This window comes from Desarmillaria tabescens (genome assembly GCF_030435595.1).
Source record: "Desarmillaria tabescens strain CCBAS 213 chromosome Unknown EV420scaffold_27, whole genome shotgun sequence".
NCBI lineage: Eukaryota > Fungi > Basidiomycota > Agaricomycetes > Agaricales > Physalacriaceae > Desarmillaria > Desarmillaria tabescens.
The window spans coordinates 276,344-300,189 of record NW_026848326.1 but is presented as its reverse complement, the minus strand read 5'-3'; the positions used below and the strand labels follow the sequence as shown (position 1 = coordinate 300,189).

Below are 23,846 nucleotides of genomic sequence, written 5' to 3'. Positions count from 1 at the left end.
ATACCCCTTTGTGTTGGGATGGACTTGGTTACCGTTATATACTAACTATGGACTGTCGGACACCCTCACCGCGTTTCTGCTTATCGCTATGCTGTGTGACGTCTACAATTTAGCTAACAGTGTATACTATCAGGTCCTACGAACGAACGCGTGTCACTTTCTTAGAAACCATCGCAAGGAACTTGAATCAAGAAAGAATTTCGAATCATCACACCGTGTCATGATCACGTGTTTCTTTGATCTGGAATTTGAAATGCCAGCCGCCCATTTCTTCCCTCCATCAGCCCCGAATCCCGCACATACATTCTCATACCTATCGTCCAGCCAATGGCACGCATTTACCTGGACTCGGCTAACGAAACGGTGATATCTCAACAACCGGGCTTGGTATCGGAGAAGAAATTAGAATGGAGACTGGCGCCCGCAAACACAAAAGTACTTCGGGTACGCTTTCGTTGTGTTTCATTTTTCCTCTGACGGATATTCTGTTAGCTGCTATCGTCTGACTCAGCGATGCCCGTTGCGCATCGTCGCACTCATTATGGTCAGGATAACAAGCCGAACCTCGTACTCCGAGATGGATATAAGACAAGCACATCGAGAGCAGGCGGTACACTTCCGTGAGTTGTTGAAATTGCTCCTTGTTGACCTTTTCAATCTTATTCACAGTGTTTCGGGAAGCCTCAGTGCGTCGGTATTCTTGGTGAGTGTCATACTGTCGTCTTCTACCCTTTTTCTTACCCATATGGCACCATAGCGCATCGAATTTGGCTATATCAGATGTTTCGCTGACAGCACTTGCACATTTCCGGATCGCTGAGCTTTTCAATGAAACAGGCTGCAATATCCTATACAGTCTTGGTGACTCTTCCGCACGGGCCGTCCTTGTTAGTACCCTTTGATCGTCTTATACATCTCTTCCCTATGAAAACATCAACGTTTCAGAATGCTGGTTATTTCTACTACTGCAGGAACTAAGCAATTGAGCGGCAAGTCAACTTTCACTACGTCTACTGGGGTCGAGCAGCCGACCACCTCCGACCACCTGTGTCTTCGGCGTTTGCGAAACTACAGCTCTTGGAGATCCCTAGAAGCACACAGCTATCAGCTGTCCTTGAAGCCATACTGGTCGAAGCTCCTAAGAGATGTGATCAGGACGATTCTCTCGAAAAGGCATGGGTTTGTCCAGAATTTGTGAGTTATCTTATAGTTTACCATAACCCTCGAATTTTAACATCTTTCCGGAAGATACGACAATTTACTGGGGAAAGACGTGAATTGGATTCATGAACGGCCTCGCTGCTTGATATATCAGGTAGGCTGCCAATGATCCTTCCCTTAATTTGGTTACGAGTCATGTTTCGTCTTCTTAGCATTGACCTTGTGCGCGGTTGACAATGTCGAGTTCGATAACTGTTTTGCTCCACTTGGTCTTTATCATTCTGAGGATGCGCGGCCGTCTCCAACAACGGTATCATCATTATCCCCGCTTATCCGTGGTCGGCGATGCAGAGAAGTGATACCTGCAGAGATAGGCATGTTCCCGGTCACTGTCTGTGGTATCTCTCATTTATTCGACTTGTAGGCTTCAGCGCGGCCTCAACGTCTCCCTAGCCATCCCCTGGCCAGGTGAGGCTTTCTCTCTATTCTCCAGTCGTTGAGATCCTCAGTCTGACTCGCATAAGCCAGGTGGTAGAAGGCAGTCTACTCCTATACGTATCAGCATAACAACCAGCGCTCTTCAGATGCGGCGCAGCAAAACCCTTTTGGCAATAATTTGGGACCGTTATATTTGGACGCGTGGAAACTTCGGCGTTTAAACTGAATTCCCTGCGAATAAAGCACCTCAGCACACTGTCGTCCAACTAGCTGCAGGAACGTTCATACCTGCGATAGTCCTAGCAGCCGCTGTAAACTGAGGTCCGCAATATCTCAAAGGCATTGACTTCAGCGAAATTCTTTGGTACGTTGTTCAGCTATGAGCTGTTGCCTTTTCTCATCTTGCTCTTAGATCTGCATGTGGTTACCCATCGTTCTGCGACCCTTCTGGATCTTCGATAGAGCCCGATATCCGAGGGTCTTGGCATTCTCGTAGGAGCTGTCATTGTTATGGAGAAAGCATCCGTCGAGGGAATCAAAATTCGGATTTCTCCGTGTTCAGATGTGGTCCGTGCGGGAAGGAAGTCGAGACACAGTCAAAGCCTGAACAAGATAACTGTGCTTTTAACCTAGCTAATGCACCTTCGCAGACTGGTCCTCAATGTTTCTTCGCGATTGAAGAGTTAAGGGGTCGCCATGCTGCTTCAATTGGGGAACTCTATCCTCTCACAGTATCGTCGATTTCCGCAGCTTCACTGCACCAGTGTCGACCTACTACTAAAATCCCCGGCTTAGCTAAGACTCAGCTCCACACAAGGACGGTATGCTATCCATTGTCCTTGTTCCTTCGCGTTTCAATGATCTTCCTAAAGTTCCAGATATGATGGTAACTTTTTTGGAAAATTTTTTCTCTCGTGAGGAAACGAGAAGCCTCCTAGGAAAATCCGTACTAGCATACCTGAACATAAGAGTGATATTGTTGGGTCCAGTTGTAAGTCGCCCGTCCAATATATTGTATGTGGCCAGAATACTGGGCTTCGAGGATGCCATGATCCTCGTGCGTACTATGCGAGATTATTTCTTGCGTTTCTCTGATAATGCTATACAGTGTATAGGAGTACAGTTCGCAGTCTGTCTATGAGATCATCGTCGCATCCATGATATCTATTCTATGAACTGCGCTTCTGCGCAACACTGCGCGTGCTATGGCTTCCATACCGAGCTCGGAAGAGCAAGAATGAAAGCAGTACTTCTTTTCTGTGCTTCGGGCACTTGTCCAAGGCAGTGAACACAGCGAAGATAATACCAGGCGGCAGTCCTTGTTTTTTCCAGCGTGTAAGAGGATGTTCTGTACCATCTCGTCATCAGCGGTTAACTTAATATCAGTCTCAAGTATGTTAATTTGACTAGGTGCACATGTACCGAATACCACTTGCAATAACCTTCTCGTCATTGGTTCCTGCGCCTATTCAAAATAAATTTCCGATCATTTCCATCAGATTTGCACAGTAAATCACGAAAACAGACGGCGTCCACCCGTGACGCAAGGGACCCGCCAAACACTGACCAGGATGAGCGCCCAATGGAATGTCGCCAATATTTTTCTCATTGGCAACCGCAATCTCTCCATTGCTGTATGTGCTGCGGACGGTGAAGCTATAAATTCATGAACCTTTCTTCGCCAAAATGTCATTCCAATTCCACTGTCCAGATCTCTGAATATGTTCTATCTTACTTCTCTCGTCTCTGTCGCCCTCCTCATCGCCAACAGCGTCGTCGGGCACCCTGGCGCTGCTCCATCGACCGAAGTCGACCTTGCTCGTCGCGCAGAGCTTGAAACGGCCACCCGCCGCTCCCTCGCAGACTGTCAGAATCATCTCGCTCGACGCGGATACACGGACAGGTCAATTGCTCGTCGCACAGCCCTCGCAGAGGAACTCCGAAAGAAGCATGGGCTTGCCACCCGTTAGTATACCCTTCATTCTATCGACCTATTAATGCCCTGACTGAATCTCTTCATTAGGCTCTCCTTACAAGCGTGCCCTTACTGTCGCTGAGGTCGTGAACACCACCCACCTGTCAAACATAACGGGGCTTACCTCCGACTCGGACCCCTTCACCTCCAACTCGTCGTGTGTACTTACTCCCGAACTCGAGGAGGGACCATACTATGTTCAGGGAGAATACGTCCGCTCGAACATGAGTGAAAACCAGACCGGAGTGCCGGCCTATGTCGATATCGAGTTAATCGACGTCTCCACTTGCGAGCCTATCACCGGCGTCTATCTCGACGTTTGGCATTGTAACGCGACCGGTGTCTATGCAGGAATCGTCGCTGAGGGCAATGGTGATTCCAGTGACGAGAGTAACTGGGTTGGTCATCCATTTACTTTATTTTGCAACCTTTTCCCTAACATTTACTTGTTAGAACACAACTTTCTTACGCGGTATCCAGTCAACGAATGACGAAGGATACGCTCAGTTCGAAACTATATTTCCCGGTATGTTTGTTCTCTGTTGAGTCATCCTTCACCAACTGACGGCTTTCCAAGGACACTACTCTGGGCGGGCCACCCACTTCCATACTATAGTCCATGAAAATGGAACACTTTTCGACAATGGTACCTTCTCATCTGACGGTCAGCAACACATCGGTGAGCCTTGTGATACCGCCTTCTCTTTTATTTGATTGCTAAATCCACCGAAGGCCAAGTCTTTTTCGACCAAGACCTCATCACCGCCGTTGAGGCAACTTCTCCTTATAGCAACAACACCATCGCCATCACAGAAAACGAAGATGACCGCGTATTCATCGCGGGTGTTACGCCTGACAATGGAACCGGTGTCGATCCCATTTTGGAGTATGTCTACCTCGGTGATGACCTCTCTGGCGGTCTCCTTTTGTGAGTGTTTATTATCGTCTTCCGTGTTCGTCGTTGCTAATGCTTTTAATGCAGCTGGGGTCTTATCGGTGTAAATCTTTCAGCTAGCTACGAGTCTTCTCCCGGAGGTTATCTCACTGAAGATGGAGGCATCGTAAATGAAAATGCTACTGCCATTGGCGTCGATGGAGCAGCCCCTAGCGGCGTCAATGGTACCAATACCACCTCTAGCACATGAAGAGTGTACCATGGATGATATTTATTTTCTTGTTTTGCTGTTGTCAAGGACTCTGTTATAGCCATCTTTGACCTCTCCATGTCGCCCGTTTTTTATATCTCAACCTCCACTATTACTTATTTCCTGTGATGTCTGGAACAGAACATGATTATGGTCTCCACATGATTGCGGGGGAGCGAGGAACCGTTATGAAGTCCATCAAAGCTATCTGAGCCTAGAGCCTGTTGTCATCTAACCGCCACAAGTACATCGTATTGCAGCAAGATTGAAGTATTCTTACTCTCGGCCTCGACATTCGAAACTGGGCGTCTATCTTAGAACCAAAAACGCCACCAATGAGCTGGACGACAGCCGCGTTTCGACATTGTATGCATAAATTAGCTGCCATATCTACGCTACGCTCTCTACTCCTTTCTAAACATAGTGGTCAATATAAAATACTTAGTTCCCCCGTCCCTGTCGTTTGGTAGTAGGGAAAAGGCGTTGGTCAACTTCAATTCTGCGTTTAAGGTCTGAAGTGAACTGAATAAATGCCTCTGCGTCAGCGAAGTAATTTTTGCTGTGATGTATTAACTTCACATCTAGCCCGGTGTCTTGTGCTTGGTAGAGGCGCAGAACTTGGGTGTACCAGTCAGAAGTGACGCAATATGGGTCGATAGATAGATCTCTCGACGGAAGTGTCAACGTCAATGACTGTAACCCGAGATTGTGCCGATATAAAATCATGGAGGTGAGGATATCGTCCGGAGATAAGGACATAACCTAGAGGGAGAGGTGCAGAGACAACCGTCGAAGACATGGAAGGGTAAGAGGTTCCTTTAATGTCTCTATCGTTCCTACAAGTGTTACCTCATGATCCGTGATAGACGAGGGCAATAAGGCAATAATGCTGTCTAGACGAGGGGAAAGGAGAGGTTTATACTATATCGCGAAGGATCTAAGATGACTTGGTGAGCATCTCAGAAAGTCGCAAATGAGCATGCCTTCATCCATCTCAGCTCTGACAACGCATACCCGGTGCTCAGTGTGGTCCCAAGAAATGGATAGTTTCCGCAATTTGGGCAAGAGACAATATTTGAGCGTCGGTGGCATATCTAGGCCGAACGAAAGGCTCTGGAGATGCGGCTGAGTTATCACGGGTAAGGGATCCGAGTATCGTTGCGGTTTAAAAATGATATTGTCGAAAGTGAACAACTCCAGATTTATAGCGCGTTTTATACAGTCATGAAAAATGGCTGATCCGGGTGCTGCCCTAGTGCTATAATGAGTTATGAGTCCAACTGTTATGGATATTGGGTATCCGTTGATTCGGTGTATGAGTCAACATAGGGCGAGGAGAATTCTGCGTTTGCGTGCTGCGTGCTTGCGTTTGCTTGCGTTTTGTTTGCGTTCATTTGCGTTTGGGGTGCGTTCATTTGCGTTTTCATCATTGCGTGTATACGGTATCGTGTGCGTGCCATTGTCTACGAATGCGAGTGCTATTTAATGTTCTTGAGTCCTTCGAATATATCTTAATTTTCGGATGAACATAGCATGTCAGAACAATGTTATATATACTTAATAGAGGTAACTCAGTTGTTTCAGACACAACATACATCAAATAAGTTACATACAAGATGCCCCAGATACACAATTAATCGACTGCAGGCCTAACGCAAGTCCCATCCTATGAACGCAATGCATCAACTTCGTGATGGTTGCGTCTGAATCATTAACGCACGTGTTCACTTGATTTACGCATGCGTTCACATGGTAACGCAAGCGTTTTGAACATTCTCGCAAGCGTTTAAATATTCACGCAAACGCACAGGCAGCCCACGCACGTCAAGAGACAAAAACGCATGCGTTACAAGGTTTGAACGCAAGTGTGACATACTCGTCACATTTGCGTTTCATTGGAGTTGAACTTGCCCAACATGCTTTTCGTCCTTCCGCGGCCTCGTATTGATTTATTTCGCATATCTTTTACTATAAAATACCTTAAAATCGTCTAAACTTCCCAATCAATATCCATAATAATGGTTTAACAGTGCCTTCAAGGCATTCCCTTACATACAAGGCTACCACTTCTGTGATAAGAAACAGTACAGTATTCTAGTGTCTACAAGTGAGAATCATTGCTCTCCGATTGTCTGCAGCTTTGCTTAGCAGGTCAGCAATGATTTTCGTTAGTATCAGCTGTACCCGAGTCATCTGATTTGGTAGGTATATCAGCCTCAGCCCGACGCTTTCCGGTACCATTTGACAGCATTCTGGGTCATGGAAGTGTGACTTTTTGCACTTGTTCTCTTTCCTCTCCTTCTCTTGTTCCATCTTATGCCACGGTTCCAGCTCCTCTTTGTCAAAAATCCTTGGAATCGGAATCCGCTTCCAGCAGCCAGGTGCCTATCACATGCCTAATTTTTTTCTGTTAATTAGAAGCATTAGGGAGACATCTTTCAAGTACATCACTGAGACTTACGAGGATACCCATGAAATTTTTGAGGCAAGATCTGTGCAAGAACTCATGGTTCACAAGTGGGTGGAAACTTGAACTAATGTTCACAGCAATTGTGCTAGCAATGCTGTACTAACTACAAGGATTTTATACTACCAGAATTCCGAGTCCTATGAATATAGGATATCTTGGTCTTTATGCGGGTGGGAATGACCCATGGGAAATTCTATTCGTGGAATCAATTGATGGCAGCCTTTGCCAACTGCCCAACTGGATCACCCCGTGGGAGTTTTTCTATTCATGCATGGCCTTTGCCGATTAAACTTCCTTCCGGCAACTGTTTCGTTGTCCTTGCTTGTTGTCTCTTCACATGCTACCTCTCCAACTCTCTGCAACTTTTCCAGTGTCCCTTTCCGGTCCACCTGAAGGCTCATTGTTGTCCATCTCCCCCATCCAGCATGCCAGCAGTGACAACTGTCAGTGCAAACTTGGACTAGATCATCTTTGACCTCAATGGTCATGGCAAATATTTGTTTGATGCTGGCTTTTCTCGCTGGATTAAACTTTTACATTCCACAGGTTTTTATTCTGGTCAACCAAGTCTCAGCCTCAAGAATCAACTTGCACACACCTTGAAGGGACAGGACTACTCACCAATGCCAACAACTCAAGACTACTGACAAAGTCAAACAGGCTTAGGAGTGCCTTGCAATGCTGAGTTAAATGTGGGTATCATTTTCCTGTCAGTGCCTTCCAGGCCTTATTGACCAAAATCAGCTGATGTGGAGCATTCAAATACTTGTTTTCCGCCAAAGGTACATCCTCTCTATTTCCCCCCAACTCCATGTGCTAACCATAGCTGAAAGGAGCGCATTTAATCTCTCTGGAGATAGCTACCACAAGCTTCAGATGGCTTTTGAAGGTGGTTTATGTTTCTGTTATGCCCACTTTCTTACTGATCTGTTTCAGAGAGCAAGCGGATGTCACATTCCATCTTGGTGTTGATCACAGCGCCATCATGTTCAAATCTGGCCTTGTTGGGGAAGCTAGCTATGCGTTCATACGACAGACCCATGCTTGCTCTTTCACTTTTCGAGGGAACATGGGGCGCTGACTTCGATGGTTGTTGGATGAGATCCCATTCGCAAATGCATCAGGCCATGTTGCTATGAAGAAGGTTTCTGGCTTTCCTGTGTTGCAGCAGCTTTCTTGCTAACTTATCTCTTATCTAGATTGTATCATTCAGGATATCATTCGTGTCTCTGGGTGTATCTCCCCCTGCTGTGGTCGGCTGCTCTCCTAGATTGACACATGCATGCCAGATGTCACTTCCTTGACACCCTCTATTTCTCTGGAAGATGCCATAACCTCTGTTGATTTGGCACCTTTAACTGATTTCCACCAATTCTTGAGTAACCTAGTCAAAGACAACAACACCATCACCCCCAAATTGAGGACAAAGAAACCGGGCCTGGTATGAGGCATTTGTTGATGCCTTCATTGGCAGTGTCATCCCCATGACAGATTTCGTTTCCCGCAGGCTGGTCAGATCCCATGGCTGGGTAAGGGTACTATCATTTTCTTGCCATATTCGCACCGAATAAGCAGGGACAGCTGGATTGAAAAATGCTCTACCTGACTTTGTTTTGGGCCAATACGTTATCAACAATCACGCTGGAAGCCTGGAATTTGGTCTCATCCATACTCTATGAGTGCATCCCCCCATTCCCTCTACTACACATATTCTATATACTAATATTGTCTGTTGTAGCACTTCCAATCCTCTTCATTACTCCTCTCCCACCACCCTCAATGAAATCCATGACATTGGTGAAGTCTGGTCTAAAATATTGCTCAATGTTTACATGGTGCTCATTTCTGAACATTGATGGCCAGTCACTGCCAAGACGGATCCCACTGGCACAGCCAGGGAGTGTTGTTTGCCTTAAATGTATGGGATGAGTCCGTACCCAATGCATGTTCCCTGAATGCCCTTGGCATTGTGTAGAGAGATACATGGCCATATATGCACCTATCGGCATTGCTCTGGGAGTAGGATAAGTCTCTGATTCTCTATCTGTGATGCGAGGGAAAAGTTGAGGGTAAGCGTAGTGCCTGAGCCATACAGAGCCGAGTTTGTGGCATGGGGTGCCTCCACGTGGGGAGCCTATGATGTCGTATGTGCCACCATTGCTTGTGTGCCATTGGGGAGAGGAGAAACGAGCATTATGATGTAGGCCCTTGTTCTTGCTTGTTCATGTTGTCATCCCTGGTAGATTTACCTTTGTGCAAAAAATTCGTTCGGGTCCTGTTTTAAAAAAATACAATTACCTGGCATAACCTAATAGTGGAACTCGGAGAGAGGTAATGTGTTTAATGAATGTGACATGGCTTCACAGGGCCCGACTAAACTGTGCTTCTATTACTGAATGACTATCCAGATGGGAGTGACAAGAATAGGACTCAGTTTTGCCACCGTATGAGCTGGCCCTCACCCGCTAGTACATAGAATGTACTAGAATGTATGACGGTATCACTGATAAAATGAGTGCATCTGGGGAATATGGGGAGAATGAGCGAGAATATTCAAGCAAGCTCCGACATCTAAAAATAGTGATCCGTATTCTAACAAGATCTCGAATTGATGGGCTCCCGTCGCGGCATGAGGGATTGGGTTGTGTCACGCCACGACGCGTCTGCAGGTGAAACGCAAGGATGTCACGCACGCAAACGCAAACGCATTTCAACTAACGCAACTGCCTTTTTAGGAAACACATGCGTTCGAACGCAAAAGCAAACGCAGGAGCGATAACGCAAGGCAACGCATCCACGCATGTGGATAATGCAGAATTCACCGTGCCCGTCAACATATGCCCGTACTCGGTCTTCTCGGTCTTAATACTGACTCACTCGTACTTTCTGTTACTTTCTCTATTCTTCGTATTGATACTAGAATATTATGGAACATTGTAGAATAATAATGACTCAAACCTTTCCTTAGTATATAATCTCGTAGGTAACATTGTATTAGAAAGCTTTTATCAATCTACCACTTTCAGGACACCTTCACTGCGTGAACCCTCAGTTACGCCTAGCACTTGCTGAACAACTCGTTGGATACGCCTAGCGCCTTCTGACACCAACCCGAAGGTTACGCCTAGCGCTTGCCTTCACCCACGGCCCATAATAGCTTCGCGCTTACAGGCCTTCTATATCGGTAATTGCTCCACGCTTACCGGCTACTTCCCTCAGTAATTGCTTCGTGCTTACTGATTTCCTTTATTTCGCAAACCGGACCACTCAGGTCTCCTCACGAACCCTCGCCGGAATCCATTATATTCCCTAACGACGTACATCATTTCTAATTATTCTCACCTCACTTCGATTACCACTCCTCGCCTCGTGCTCGCATCTCCGGATTTCGGCAGATCCATAACACCAACATGTAGGGACGTGAGTTGACGAAGTGGGAGCGCCAACTCATGGAAGTAATGGCTAAAGATTTTGGCCTTGCGTAGCAAGGGGGCGGAGCGGAAGAGTTGCGATAAGGCTTCATCGGTTTCTTTGGTGCGCATTTCCACCCATGGAGGAGGAAGAATTATATCCAGGCTTTCCAGTGTCCGGAGACACCCTGCTATGCTTGAGAGACTCTGTATATTCGATTCCAAGATGCGCAGACGGAGTGATTTCCAGCGTGTTGACGTGGGAGCAACGTATTTCGTTATCAGTGCCTCTTCCGGTGGTTCTATGTCTTCGACTCTCAACGTCAGATCCAAGGGACAGTTTTTCGAAAGGGATAAAGCTGTGCAAACGAGGTGCTCATCTTGTGGAGTGTATACCTTGGCTGTCTCAGAATTCTTACTAGATATATGAATTTCCAGGCCGGACCAAAGGGACGGTGATGATAAAGTCAGATTTCTCCACCAGTAACAGACACTGCGGAGGATGCATGGAGGTTCCGATAAGCGGATTTTTGCCTGATGCGCTGCGAGACAGAATATACTCAGCAGGACATCAGAAGGTAAGCGCCGGATGGGGGAGAAAATGGACTCGTGACGATCCAGATTCTCTTTGGCTTGAACACGTTGTAATTTTAGCCCATGGAGGAGGGAGTCGAGATGAAAAAGTGAATCGAGCTTAGTAATCTCTTCGTCTCTTGACTTGATTTCGGCCTTCAGAGAGTGGATCTTGGCACGGGTGAAAAGAACGGTAGATGGATGGAGATCTCCAGCTGCGATGCCAGCACGGAGAAGGGGAAGGATGTCAGGGCCCATTTTTTGGTAAACCACGTCCTGAAAGGGTTTCTTCTAGGGGTACGAATTAATTAGGAAATATGGAGCAGTAAGTACGGAGTACCTCGTTTCTGTCGGTTCTTCTCTTGTATTTGGACCTGGTAGGTAAGTACGGTGAGAGTAGAATTGATGAATATAGTCGAGGGGAAGATTGGTGACAAAGTGAAACGTCTCTGCTGCTACTTCGGGCCGGAGAGTCGGAGACGCATGTCTCATCCATGTGTACGGTTATGACTTACAGACTCGTCCAGAGTCAATTCAAGAAACACCTACTTACTGAACGGAAAGTGTCCATCATTCTGGACAGATATTCGACAAGGGTTCTTTTTTCTCCGTCACCATCTAGGCACGACTCTCATGTCGACAGCGATTTTTTTCGTTGATCTGACATAGTATTTTTGTGTGGGCACTGGTATAGGCATGGTACTCGGGTTCCCCGATTCTTTCCGAACGAAGAGAGGAATAGAGAGGGTGTTTATCAGGGTCTAAGCGACCGATCAACCACCATAGAGCGTGGGCAGGGGCTATTTGTGAGTATTTTATTTTGCGTACTAAATCTTTAGAGACTAACATTTCCCGTAGCTTTTCGGAATGTTGTCTGTGACCACATTGGTTTGCGGGCACTTTGAGATGTCTTCGCCGCTTATGATGTGGATTGGTTAAAAAAGGACGGTTTAAAGTGTCCCACCCCCCTCCCCCCCACCATTCCGGAACTTTGAGCGCTTTTAGTGTTCCCTGTTTCTTACTTTCTTACTGCAAATGTGGCCTTCGAACTAGAAGTGATGAACCAGAATACAGTGGACATTTTGAAGTGCGACGCTGGAAGACCGGCCATCCTCCATGTCCAATTAGGTGTGACCGTGTGCTGACTGAGGCAGTACTCCTTCCAGTAACAGCTCGTCCGACTTCCCAAGTCAGCCCATCCTCCTGTTTTAAATTACGTTGCGAACTGAACAATATATTCAGAAACATCATACTCGGAAAACTGGAACAATCTGTAACGATGGTCGGAGCTGGTGAACTGCAATTCCAATCCACGATATACACTATTTCACATGTCAAGGACTTTCTCTAGGGATTCGGGCTCCAAGCTCAGAAACGATGTCTGCCTACAATCCGCTGTTTACTCCTATTCAAGACACCAACTTTTCGTCGGAAAATGTTGTCAACCTGCTATTACCTTTCATCTCAAGAACAACCGAGTTTCATCAATCATTTGGCTAGATACCAACCAGAACATGCTGTCACCCGTTCGATGTCTCAACCAGGTCATCTTGTCGACATCGGAATCCGCTTCCAACTTATCCAGTGAGACCTCAGTCACTATAATATATTTCCCTGATTCGTTTCCATCAGTAGCCAGCGATGCCAATGAAGTGCGTAATTACGACAGACAGTTCGCTAACTGACTGATCTCGTAAAAGAAATGGCTCGTCTGTAATACTTATAGCTGGAAGCATGAAATTCCGCTCGCACACTTGGACCCAGCTCGGTTCATAACCAGGAACAGAGATGCTGTACTCATGAGAATAAATGGTTATAAGCTCATTGTTCAGTGATCCTTTATGTGTTAATAAACATGGTCCACTGTTCATGTGATTAACTGTTTTCCATAACATTGCGAAGACCTTCTCGAGACAAGATACCGACAATTTCATCACACTGGACGAACACAAGCCACGACATTGTTTTGAGGTTGCCAAAATGACATGCTGCGGTACGGGCACTGTTATAAACAAAATGGTTGAGAACAATGGTGTCACGATGTTCTGGTCTCTGACGTTGGTAAGTGGTCGGTACATTTCACGGTCGTCTTCTGAGTTCAATCCTGACGGCGGCATGACATCCGAGTGAGGCCATTGCACCACATTTCCAATGAGCCTTTCTGATCATCTCTCCAACCTCTCATCGACATCTGCCTAGAATTGCGGTGTATTCGTATTAACTGCAAAAGATGCCGTGGGAAAGCAGCATTTGCCGAAGAAAAGGGAAGAATCGGGGACCGGCGCGAAGTCGCCGCTACAGCGATATTTGTGGGGCTCTAGAGGAACAAGCTGTGAGGCGGCTCCATGGTCTGTGTTGATGGCAGTGCAATTGCAACGACAGCTATCCTTGGCAAATCCTTGGACCAAATTAATTCGGGCCGAACATCCGAAGAGTCTACAGCCTCCAAATACCGCCATCATCATCATCACTCGGCACGGTACCACTTGGGCATGATAGTAGCGACAACGTCAAGTGCACTGAGCTCTCTGCTATCACCTTGTTATAGGCTTTCTATTCTCGTCGGCAACCCAGATACTGGCGATCTCATTGAATCGGGAGGATAGCATGGCGCCATTACAAGAGTCGCTTCCGCCAAGTATTTATAGAAAGCTGTATGCCATTCAGTTTTCAGCGCTCGTTGCGTATCGCTGTTGTACTATTACACCTGTCCTATGATCGGATCTATTTAGTTGTGAACTGCTGTTATTACGTTCTACAGACCACAATAAAGAGATGCCTCGGTAGGACCGCTGGGATCTGGCGCTCCCTCACGCACTGTATCCAAGATACGACTCCCTAACTGCCACAGAGACGACTAGTCACTTGAAATCAAGATTATTCAGCCGAATGCAAAACGCTACCATGAACACGACTTTCTACACTGGAATAACCTTCTTCGTAAGTGCCCTGTTCTCTGGTTCCGTCTCTCGAAGTTGACTAACTCGACCACCTGTCTTAACAGACTTTTGGACAATGGTTTCTGCAACCAAAGACGGGTGGTGATTTCATGACACTCCCGGTGGTTGATGATGTTGTGAGTGACCACTTAGTGGTTTCCGACCAAAAAGACGTTGACACCGGGGAGTAGAAGTCGTCTTCAGAAAAGGACAATCCTATGCCGGACCAGCTCGAGAAGCAGCTGGTTCCTCAGACAGAGTACCAGATCGAGAAAAGAACAATGCCGGACCTTGATAACAAGGCGCCGTCAACTATGGAAATGTACAAAGGAGAGGGCGTTTCCTTAAAAACATATCAATACCTCTTCAACAAAATTCTCTGCCACATCATGCGTAGGTTCCAGTATACATATAACCCGATCCCGCCACCTCTTGTGAAAGACATCAGCTCCTTCGATACCAAGGTAAACGAATCATTTACTGTGCTAGTCAAATACTGATTTATGCATTTGTAGCCACCACCGCATATAGAAGGTTCCAAGTTCTGGGCCGTGATAATTGGCATTGATGCGTATAAACCATATACGTTACGTGGCTGCGTATCAGATGCATTATTAGTTGAGAGATATTTGAAGGAGGACCTTGGCGTACCTCAAGAACGAATCCAGCTACTTCTCGGCTCACAACACGCTTCATCGGAAGATCCATCCTTCCCCTCCCGTGCCAATATCATCAGCACGCTTCTAAGCCTCATCGATAACCCTCAAATCGAATTTAGTGACAATATCATCATCTACTTTTCTGGGCACGGCTCGAGTTATTCCCCAAGCGACTATTACTATTCAGCTGGGGACTACGAGTTTCCTGGTTCAGTGGACGAATCCATCGAGGTCATATGCCCCATCGATCGAGATACCGTCGACGCCAGCGGGTTACGAGTTCCCGACATCAGCGACCGAGAGATCAATGCCATCTTTCAGCAGATCTCTCGCAGCAAGGGTCACCACATCACGTTCATCCTTGATGCCTGCCATTCCGGCGCTCATATCCGAACTTTTCCGGATCCCAGGGAGCGTACTATCCCTTCGTTGCCGTACGCCTCTCTCAGGCGTATGCTCCACATGGCGGACGAGAGCCTTGGTCGGTATCCATCTCACCAATCGATTTTGGCGGCAGATTGGCGCCCGGATATGTCTTCTCATGTTATTCTCGCTGCGTGCAAGGCATACCAGACCGCGAAAGAAGTGGAGGGCGAGATGGGGTACAATGGGGTATTCACTCAGGCGCTCCTTGGTTCCCTGCAGTCGGGAAAACTGACTGAGGAGTCGACGTATATTGATCTCCTCGAGTCACTTCCACTATTACACAGACAGGCTCCTGTTGTTGCTGGGAAACATAAGCGTGACCGCCTCTGGTACAAGGAATAGGCAGGAGGAGTGTATCGTGTGGTATTCTTCTCATCGCAAGTCCAGTTTCTCATCCGTGGTATGTTACGTACGATCTCGGTATTTTCCCCTTTGATACATGCCTTCCTGTCATACATCGTTAGAAAGCTTACTAGAGCATATGGTATTCACATACTTGCGTTCTCGATACATTCTGAGGTGGTGAAGCATGCGAAATGTATACTAGGCCGGGCTGGATGTTACACCGAGTTCGACGTCGAACGAAGGCAATACAAGCGCTCATTTCGAACCTTGGTTCCCGCACGCAGGAGGCTGTGTTCTTTTCGTAGGAGCGTTCTCGTGCGGTAGCTCCGTGAGATAGTCGACTCCGCCATCATCAGCTGTTAATGCATCGTGTGGAACGACGCCAACAAGCACTGTCTTTGCCGATTCGCAGCGTCTCTCTTCGCATGGCGATAGCATCCATAGAGCCGTAGGCCCCGCACCTCTGAAGTGCTCTCAAACGCCACCTGAAGAGGCCCCCAGCCATCCGCAATCGAGCGTATGGCTACGTCAGGAGCAGTTATCAACCCGTGGCTGCTTCTTAGGACGATGTATGATGGACGGTGCTAGAGATAACGCCCTCATCGTCACTGCAGTCTGGACTGAAGGAGGCGGATCCGGGGTTCTGTACGTTCTTCGTAAGTTGGTGAACGACGCCGGGCATGGACTTGGGGTCGCCTCCATGTTTCGTTCAAAGATAACATTGACGAGGTGGGAGCAGGAGGGAGAAGCTGTCGTGCTGTGACGCACACGTCGAGCAACAGATGCAATGGCTGGATGGTAGTCGCCGATGCGGAACAGAGATGAGAGTAGCCAAGGTAACTGTGTTGTCACTGAATACAAAGGATACATTTCACTACGCAATACACCGAAGGATTCTAGAGGATATAATATCAGAGATAATGGAGCCGAAAGAGAAGAACTCCACTAACCGTCCTCGTTCTTCCAAAATGACATCACGCCGAGCCTCTGCAACACTCCTTCAATTTTCCGTTTCATAGAGCGTTAGACGTCGTCGTGTGCCGGTTAGGTTTGCGTGGCGGAAACGAAGTAAAGCACCCATAAGATGACTATCAGGATGGCTTTTCGAAGTGGTGCGAGGAAATTACGCTGCACAGGACTACGCGGAGGAACAGAAGGTTACACTTCATGCAGACCTGAGCATCAATGAGCAACGAGGAAGCGAGGTGGGAAAGAAGCATTTACCATTATCAACACGAACCTTCCGAGAACGTATCCTTGGCCAATGCTGGCATCGCTTGCCTTATATCGAGAAGGTGGCGGATGGCGAGCTTCAGGCTACAAATGACACGGTAGGGGAATTTCATGCCGAACCGCTGAAATCGACGAAGAAACTTTAGGCGATCACTGGTCGCAACGCTGTAGCCAGAATATCACATTGAGCCGGAGTACCTAACACAAAGGTTCGTCATCAGGTTACGACTGAGAGCGTGTCCATCGTACATACCACGAGAGCCTTCTGAAAATCAGTATCTTACTGAGGCATATCCCCCCAGAGGCCCAGAAGATCTTAATTTCCTGGATGTATGCGCATCTCGGACGACGTCTGTTTTCTCACTGAGCGATAACCGCATACAACAAGAAAGAAACGCGCTGTTCTAATGAACGCGTCGAAAGACGAGAGCATGGCTATTTCAGAAAAGATGACGGTTTGAGAATGCCTAAATTTTATCCATGTGAGTAAAACGGCATTGGCGAGATGACACAGGAGCATTAACGCACCTCCACAAGAGCAAAAATTGCCGCTTATCCCATCCAGGTATCTCGAAGCTCCGTCCAACTCCAAAGGCATATTTTCTTTGGGTGCAAAGAGAGTCCACGGCTCGTCCAAAGTTCCGTTGTCATCCTCAAGAGTAAAACGAGGTCGCGGCGATTGGAGCTATAATAACTCGCATTCAGCAAAACGAACCTCGTCAATCACAGAAAGAAGTACCGATGTCATCCTCCACGGCAACGGCATGCATGCAGAAAAATATAAAGGTGTCTGTCACGGACAGAACGTCGACAGCGTGGCTAGCAGGTTGTATCGGAATGAAGACGGTCGCATGGACGTGGTGGTATTGGTATGAACGTACGATGTCGGAGTCTGAATCTGTGCCCAACCAGCCGGGTTTTCGTCACGTGATATGCCGAACTTGACCAATACTTAACTGTCAGTGGTCACCCATCATCTCCCTAAACAATAATTCCATGAAGCACCTTTAATCACAAAGTATCACAGTTTGGTACTCCGAACGACAGCCCTCTCATGGAACTGCCTTTAAAGAACAGCATCTGAAAACTCCGGCAGAACTGGTAGGCCATGCTGCAGCATATGATTATGGACCTCACGTTTCGGGCGATGAAAAAGAAGCGGTGCCCACCATAGCTTATTGTCGTAGATAGTTGGTGCCTGCCGTAGGAGAGTAGGGAAGAGTCGGGTAATTGTTCAATCTCCGGACCGTGCCACTAACCAGGGTCACCTTCCGCCATCCATAATCGCCTGGTTTTTCACTCATCTGCTCTGTGTATCTTCACAAAAGGTAAGCTCTGCTCATCGGTTGTCCATACCTATCTAATATTCGCGAACAAAGAGCAGATGGACCCGACTTTCGTCCTTCCGCTAGAAATCATCCACAAGATCTTCCATCATTATCTCAAAGACTGCAAATATCCCGTGCAATCACTCGATTTCTCCGATGGGCCTTGGGTCCTAGAGAAAGTCAGCAGCGCTTGGAGGAACGCCGCTTTGATATCACAGTCGCTTTGGTCGAGCATAAACATCATCATAATAGAACCGGAAGATCCCTTGCACAACGCCGACTTGGAATCCACCCGACTCGGCAGCGGTATGCCTCGGTCTGATGGGGAGATCCTTCCTCCTACCGGAGAAGCTTCATCTGATGATGGAGAGGAGGACAAGGAGGACCCCCTCTTTGTCGTACTCAATGACACAACGAACCGCATTGTTACGGAAATACTTCATCGCTCCGGAAATTCCCCCTTGGACGTGACCATATTATTCCCAATAATACTAGGAACTGTTCCACAAAGCTGGATACAATTCTTCTCCCTTATTCCCACATCCTCCTTTCGCTGGAAAGCGCTCGACCTCGAGGCTCCCGATGAATTGTGGGAACATTTCGTCGGGGCTGCATCTGTTCCTGCCAGCTATCCAACACTACGTGATATGAGGGCGTTACTGGAGAGACAGTCTGCTATCCTCACACGCATTGTTCGTGTTTGCTCTAATGTGGAAGGATTGGAACTTTGGCATCACATTGTCGCTAGTGGCGTCGATGTTACCGAAGATGCTAATGTCATGCTATCGCTGAAAAGAGCTCGAAAATAATCTTCCTCATATACTCGATGGCATTAACGCGCCGGCTCTTGAATACTTATCACTACGTATAAACATTCCTGGACCAGAATTATCGTTCAGCACCTTCGTCGTTGCATTTCTCATACGCTCCCAATGTACCCAGCTTACTGGTCTCGCCTTGGACCTTTGGTCGGGGACATGTGAGGAAACTGTGGACATCCTATCTCACATACCGACACTCAAAAGCCTGTCGATCCATTTTCAATTCAAAGAAGCTTTCTTCATTACGATGAAGTCTACGCCATCTTTCCTTCCACAGCTGAAAATGCTATATCTCCGTGGTAGTAGTTGTGACGATACATGGGATCCTGATGTCGTCCTTGACATGGTCGAGTCGAGGCTCCGAAGCGCGTTACAATCCGTCGATATCACACTCCTATCCATTGAAAGGGAAAACATGTCGCAGCCCCGACTGGACGCTCTAAATGCGATGCCCAGTGTTAATATCAGGTTCCAGGATATATTCTGAATTATAGTGGCGGATTCATGGGGTGTCTTTATTCATTGTAATCAGTACGTGAATGAAGACACTGTCGGCAATCAACTTTGTACGCTTATTCTTAAGCAGAGTCTTGATTAGCTGAAAATGTCCGGGCACTTACGAGCCTAATTGTACATTTTAAACAGTGAAAGGACTGTAGGGTATATTTCAACGGGATTGAAGAAATGACTCATTCTTCAGGAATCAAGCCACGATGAAGGTACCCTTGACTGGGACTTCTGCAGGAGATCAATAAACTGAATTTTCTGTCCGAACTTACGATGTCCAATTTGCCTGATCCTAATATCATATCTCTGATAGGCATCCTTCTTGAAATGCATTTAACCGCATGAATTCACCAACGCATCAAGTTCTTGTTCTCTAAAGACGCATATCTAACAAATCAACCATATCACTTCTTACAGAATAATGGAAATCATACGCGATATATCGCGCTCATATTAGTGATCTCTTCCTCGCATCCAGATACAGTTAATGCTCCCAAACGACAGTGGCCTTTGGTGAGAAAGTAAATGTCTCCCTTGGCGTTTACACACCCCCGTTCGAGTGTTGCGTTTACTTGAATGTGAGTACTATCAGAGTTATGTATATGCCTTATTTAACTATATGTCCAACGAGTGCGATAAAGCGCTAAGAGTCACTAAAAATGTCTATTGTGGGTATCATCGTAGTCATAATGTTTTGTCGCAAAAAGAAAACGAAAGCCAAAACAATCCTTGGTAAAGTAAGGCATATCCAAGGGTCATGTGAACCAGTCATCCAGGCGCTCACTTCCGAACACCCCCTGAAGGAGCGGGGGCTGGCTTCGGCTTAGGCGCTGGTAGGCTGCCAGTTGTGGGCCCTGTAACACGGCCTCTTGGTTTTTGGTCCCTTCAGCCAATATTAATGAAACTTTCAGTTCAAGAGATACTGAAACTCACGTGTCATCATCTTCCTCTTTGTCCTTGTCAGATTCAACATGCCCCAAGGTACAGTCAAGTTTTCGGATGGACTGAATAAACTTGAGGAACCTAGAGTCGTCGTCAAGACCACCGTAACGTATCACGGAAAGATGTACTCACAAGCGGAATCTGCCTCCATTCTTCTTCCTCCCTTCCCTCGACTCAACGAGTGGCTTTGCACGCGAGATATGAGTGGGAGGCGCCTCGGTTGTATTGTTTTCACTCATGGCGACATCACAGGTATTTTCATTGGTATCCGTGACCGATTCCCTGAGAACGAATCAACACGAGCACGAACGAGGACCCTAGGTGGGACTAACATTTTGGATCCTTCTTCAATGAGAGTTGTGGTGAGTGGGGGACTTGTCACAAGTACAAATGTATAGAGGTTTTTATCAATGCGGTATATAACAGCTTGATAACAGCGACTCTCGCATAGCTTTTTATTGATACTCACGACAGCATATTCTACAGCGCGGTAAAGCACAACGAGCAGCAGCTAGCAGGTGCTGATGGTCAAAGCTGTCAAGCGCCGTCCCAGCGCTTGTGCACACAGGAGCAGTTTATTCCGTTAGGTTTAGGCGTAGAAGTCAGGCATTCTAGGCCAGTCAACATTATTCATCAAATGCGCAAGGTACCCGTCCGTAAAATGGGGAAAAGAGGTTTACTATGGTGCGATACAAGTTCAAACAGTTATCGGTCCGCCGCTCTCCGCCGGGTCGACTCGGTACTCACGTGATTGCAACAACAGGAACTTGTCCGGGTACAGCCATTCGCATTCGAACGCACATAAAATATTTAGAAAACAAGGCTATTACGCTGTAAATGTAGGTGATCATCGTTCTTCACGGTTATACTATTCATCAATTCTAGTAGGACAGCATCTGCTGATGAGAGAATTGCCGCTTGTCACCAACTTATCACTGTCAGCAGCAACTCAAACGCTTGGCCTAAGAAAATCTTCATCGTCGCCTTCTTCCTTTTGGTCTCACTCCCTTCGATTCAAAGCGTGAGCTTCATACTTGAAGCTCGGATCTTGAAGTCCCGGCGTGCACTGCAATGACTGCTGTATGAGTGCTATTATGACTGGAAAAAAAGATCTACGACGTGGCAGTTCTCTCCGTTCTACGCAGCCTTCATGGCTACAGCTAACGTCGATACAGCAATTTTATTGGATGCTCTGGTCTACTCATGGGCGGTGGAGACCATGACATCTCTTAGATGTCTGTGATGAGTGCGGTATTGTCGATTCCGTGCAATATCTGACACGTCTCTACTCTACCAGGGAAGTGTCGTAAGGAGCTTTACTATACGCTGTTGGAAGGAGTTGTTGAGGCTGTTGAATGCAGCACAGAGTTCGTCCAGTCTTCTTTTTTCAAGGCATGACACAGCAAAATTTCTTTAGGTGTTGTGAGCACACTGCCTTGTCTATCGTAGAATGGACAGTTTTGCGACTCTAAGAAGAACTCGTAGGGCTCGCTTCCTTGAAAAGCAGTTCCTCGGTGATCGCCCAAACGCCGCACACTGTTTCTTCACCCGCCTCCACGACCATCATTCGGGAACTTCTGCTCCACTGAAGTGCGCACTTCTTCCTTGTCTGCGGCAGAATATACGGAACACGTCTTGCGCTGTCTATAGCATTATTCGTCAAGGCTAGAGGTCTTTTACGCTATTTTCTGTTGTAAAGCTTGCCATCTAGCCCCTTCCGTCGCAGAATTGGTAAAGTGATGCTTCGCGACCTTCTATATACTTACTTTTGGCTGCCATGTCTGTACGTCTTTTACGTAGGCGCTACTCGTGACGAATGGACGCCGCCACTCAGCGCATCACGACCTCCCGTCCCCCACATGTTGATCTAGAAGCCGATACAGGTCTCGTACCGAAGACAACTACAAGCTCCGAAATGTCTCTGGAAGGTGATACAGCACCCTTCATATTTGACAACTGATATGTACGATACCTTCAGCATAAATTCGGTCAAGATTGTGTATTGGCATATTAATCGAAACAAATTTACGGCGTATTTCCCTCGGTCGCAGTACAAATTCCTGGAAAGAATGTTTGTTTGTTGTTGAGGTATGAGCGCTCGCTATGGGCGTAGAATGCACCTCGCATACCATCATCTTCGAGTCCCGTTCTCTAAAGAAAAACGCTGCCGAAGAACGTACTTGTACAGCCCCCGTGCCTTGGGGACACACGGGAGCATGACGTCGATCAGTCGAAGCTTGGATAGGTTTGCTGCGGAGAGGAATTAACGAGGTTCTGGCGTTTCTGCGCGATTAGACATCTTCGCTGCAGAGGGTGGGTCCATGAGGACAAAAGAGTCCTGTTCTTCCCGCAAGCGGTCTCACTGTTCCGGTCCCGCGATGACACACAGCTTCTTTGGAATCATGATCCTGTAGAGGGTCATAGTGCACTCGGAAGCGAACCTGCTCTCCTATGGTCAGTTACCTTTGACGTGTGTACATCGCTCAGTGAATTTCGCTCTTATACCCCAGAGATCTCCATTTCAGTCAATCTGTCTGCTTCTGTCGCTCAATCACCACACAGCCGTATGTTAGAAGAGAAGTTGAACACAGCCTTAGTGACGGGCATACTTCTATTGAACCTACGGGATGTCATAAAATTCAACGTGAAGGACTAACCTACCCTGGCCACCGTTTCTTCCCCCTCATCCACCATGTCCGACTCAGAGGCCAAAAGGTACATCGTCGCTACTGACGGGAACACTCGCGTCTTTGTCAATAGATCGGAAGTATTACAGTACGAGGTACGGAATGAATGCCCAGGAAAGATTCCCCAACTGATGTGCTGCGTGCAGGAGTTTGTCACCGTTACTCGGCAATATTTCTTCCCAGGATCGGACTCCTTGAAATTGGTTTTACAAACTAACGAGCTGGACATATGTGCCGGACACTACGTCGACATTCCACCAAATTTATGGCACGAGATGAGCGCATTTGTCTCTAATATCCGGGTCGTCAGTCGTGAGTTATAGCCTGCCATTTCTACCTGTTATTATGCTAATTGGCGATCAGGGCATGCTCGAGCAACGTCTCCATTGATGGCAATTTGTGTAAAGACTATTGCTGGGAAACAAATACCGCTATCTCTCCCTGAGTCTGCATTTGTATCCGACCTGGCAGCGCTGGTCCATGAATCGGAGGGACATCCACCAGAGGAGCAGCATCTCATCTATGGAGGGCGATGGTTGGCGTTCGAAGATCGGCTTTCTGCGTACGATATTCGTGATGGAGCGACAATTCATCTCCTTATACGAGGCAAAGGGCGCATGTAAGGGAGATCGGAGGTTGTATTCAGGACATGGTAGAACTTTTTTTTAGCGGACCTTACTTTTTCTAAGGGACAGGCAAAGAACGAGTTCCGCGGGAGTATTAGAGAGTGAATATCTTCACGAGTTTGATTTTGTAATACGATGGAATAGTTTACGGACGACTGGAC

General features: G+C 47.1%; 6 protein-coding genes across 6 annotated transcripts; 5 read left to right on the top strand and 1 right to left on the bottom strand.

The window, feature by feature from the left end:
• Positions 1-274: 274 nt before the first annotated feature.
• EV420DRAFT_1695661 (uncharacterized protein) lies at positions 275-1,820 on the top strand (the record flags this gene model as incomplete). Its single annotated transcript, XM_060479412.1, has 7 exons — positions 275-444; positions 493-620; positions 670-703; positions 838-887; positions 946-1,194; positions 1,586-1,629; positions 1,690-1,820. Exons 1-7 carry the CDS (start codon positions 328-330, stop codon positions 1,818-1,820), a joined length of 753 nt encoding a protein of 250 aa, XP_060328593.1. The 5' UTR covers positions 275-327.
• Positions 1,821-3,255: 1,435 nt separating this feature from the next.
• On the top strand, positions 3,256-4,899 carry EV420DRAFT_1336788 (aromatic compound dioxygenase). Its single transcript, XM_060468880.1, has 6 exons — positions 3,256-3,564; positions 3,623-3,972; positions 4,028-4,100; positions 4,152-4,253; positions 4,307-4,502; positions 4,557-4,899. Exons 1-6 carry the CDS (start codon positions 3,321-3,323, stop codon positions 4,717-4,719), a joined length of 1,128 nt encoding a protein of 375 aa, XP_060328592.1. The 5' UTR covers positions 3,256-3,320; the 3' UTR covers positions 4,720-4,899.
• A 5,297-nt stretch (positions 4,900-10,196) lies between these two features.
• EV420DRAFT_1311091 (uncharacterized protein) lies at positions 10,197-11,731 on the bottom strand. The gene has a single exon (XM_060468570.1). The coding sequence runs from the start codon at positions 11,428-11,430 to the stop codon at positions 10,528-10,530; it is 903 nt and encodes a 300-aa protein (XP_060328591.1). The 5' UTR covers positions 11,431-11,731; the 3' UTR covers positions 10,197-10,527.
• A 2,916-nt stretch (positions 11,732-14,647) lies between these two features.
• Positions 14,648-15,142, top strand: EV420DRAFT_1250648 (uncharacterized protein; the record flags this gene model as incomplete). Its single annotated transcript, XM_060466722.1, has 1 exon — positions 14,648-15,142. A coding segment is annotated over one exon (495 nt), but the record flags the coding sequence as incomplete, so codon positions are not given.
• A 2,578-nt stretch (positions 15,143-17,720) lies between these two features.
• Positions 17,721-19,041, top strand: EV420DRAFT_605069 (uncharacterized protein). Its single transcript, XM_060482770.1, has 2 exons — positions 17,721-18,102; positions 18,154-19,041. Exon 2 carries the CDS (start codon positions 18,159-18,161, stop codon positions 18,909-18,911), a length of 753 nt encoding a protein of 250 aa, XP_060328589.1. The 5' UTR covers positions 17,721-18,102; positions 18,154-18,158; the 3' UTR covers positions 18,912-19,041.
• Positions 19,042-22,786: 3,745 nt separating this feature from the next.
• EV420DRAFT_605008 (ubiquitin-related domain-containing protein) lies at positions 22,787-23,767 on the top strand. The gene is made up of 3 exons (XM_060482769.1): positions 22,787-23,154; positions 23,206-23,371; positions 23,423-23,767. Exons 1-3 carry the CDS (start codon positions 23,065-23,067, stop codon positions 23,680-23,682), a joined length of 516 nt encoding a protein of 171 aa, XP_060328588.1. The 5' UTR covers positions 22,787-23,064; the 3' UTR covers positions 23,683-23,767.
• Positions 23,768-23,846: the final 79 nt, after the last annotated feature.

Excerpts from the sequence above, each read along its gene's own strand:
- EV420DRAFT_1311091 (XM_060468570.1), bottom strand. The coding sequence starts at position 11,430 with ATGGGCCCTGACATCCTTCCCCTTCTCCGTGCTGGCATCGCAGCTGGA.
- EV420DRAFT_605008 (XM_060482769.1), top strand. The coding sequence starts at position 23,065 with ATGTCCGACTCAGAGGCCAAAAGGTACATCGTCGCTACTGACGGGAAC. Across the intron at positions 23,155-23,205 it reads CGGAAGTATTACAGTACGAG|GAGTTTGTCACCGTTACTCG; the intron begins GTACGGAATGAA and ends TGCTGCGTGCAG. Across the intron at positions 23,372-23,422 it reads TAATATCCGGGTCGTCAGTC|GGCATGCTCGAGCAACGTCT; the intron begins GTGAGTTATAGC and ends ATTGGCGATCAG.
- EV420DRAFT_1336788 (XM_060468880.1), top strand. The coding sequence starts at position 3,321 with ATGTTCTATCTTACTTCTCTCGTCTCTGTCGCCCTCCTCATCGCCAAC. Across the intron at positions 3,973-4,027 it reads CCAGTGACGAGAGTAACTGG|AACACAACTTTCTTACGCGG; the intron begins GTTGGTCATCCA and ends TTTACTTGTTAG. Across the intron at positions 4,254-4,306 it reads TGACGGTCAGCAACACATCG|GCCAAGTCTTTTTCGACCAA; the intron begins GTGAGCCTTGTG and ends AATCCACCGAAG.
- EV420DRAFT_605069 (XM_060482770.1), top strand. The coding sequence starts at position 18,159 with ATGGACCCGACTTTCGTCCTTCCGCTAGAAATCATCCACAAGATCTTC.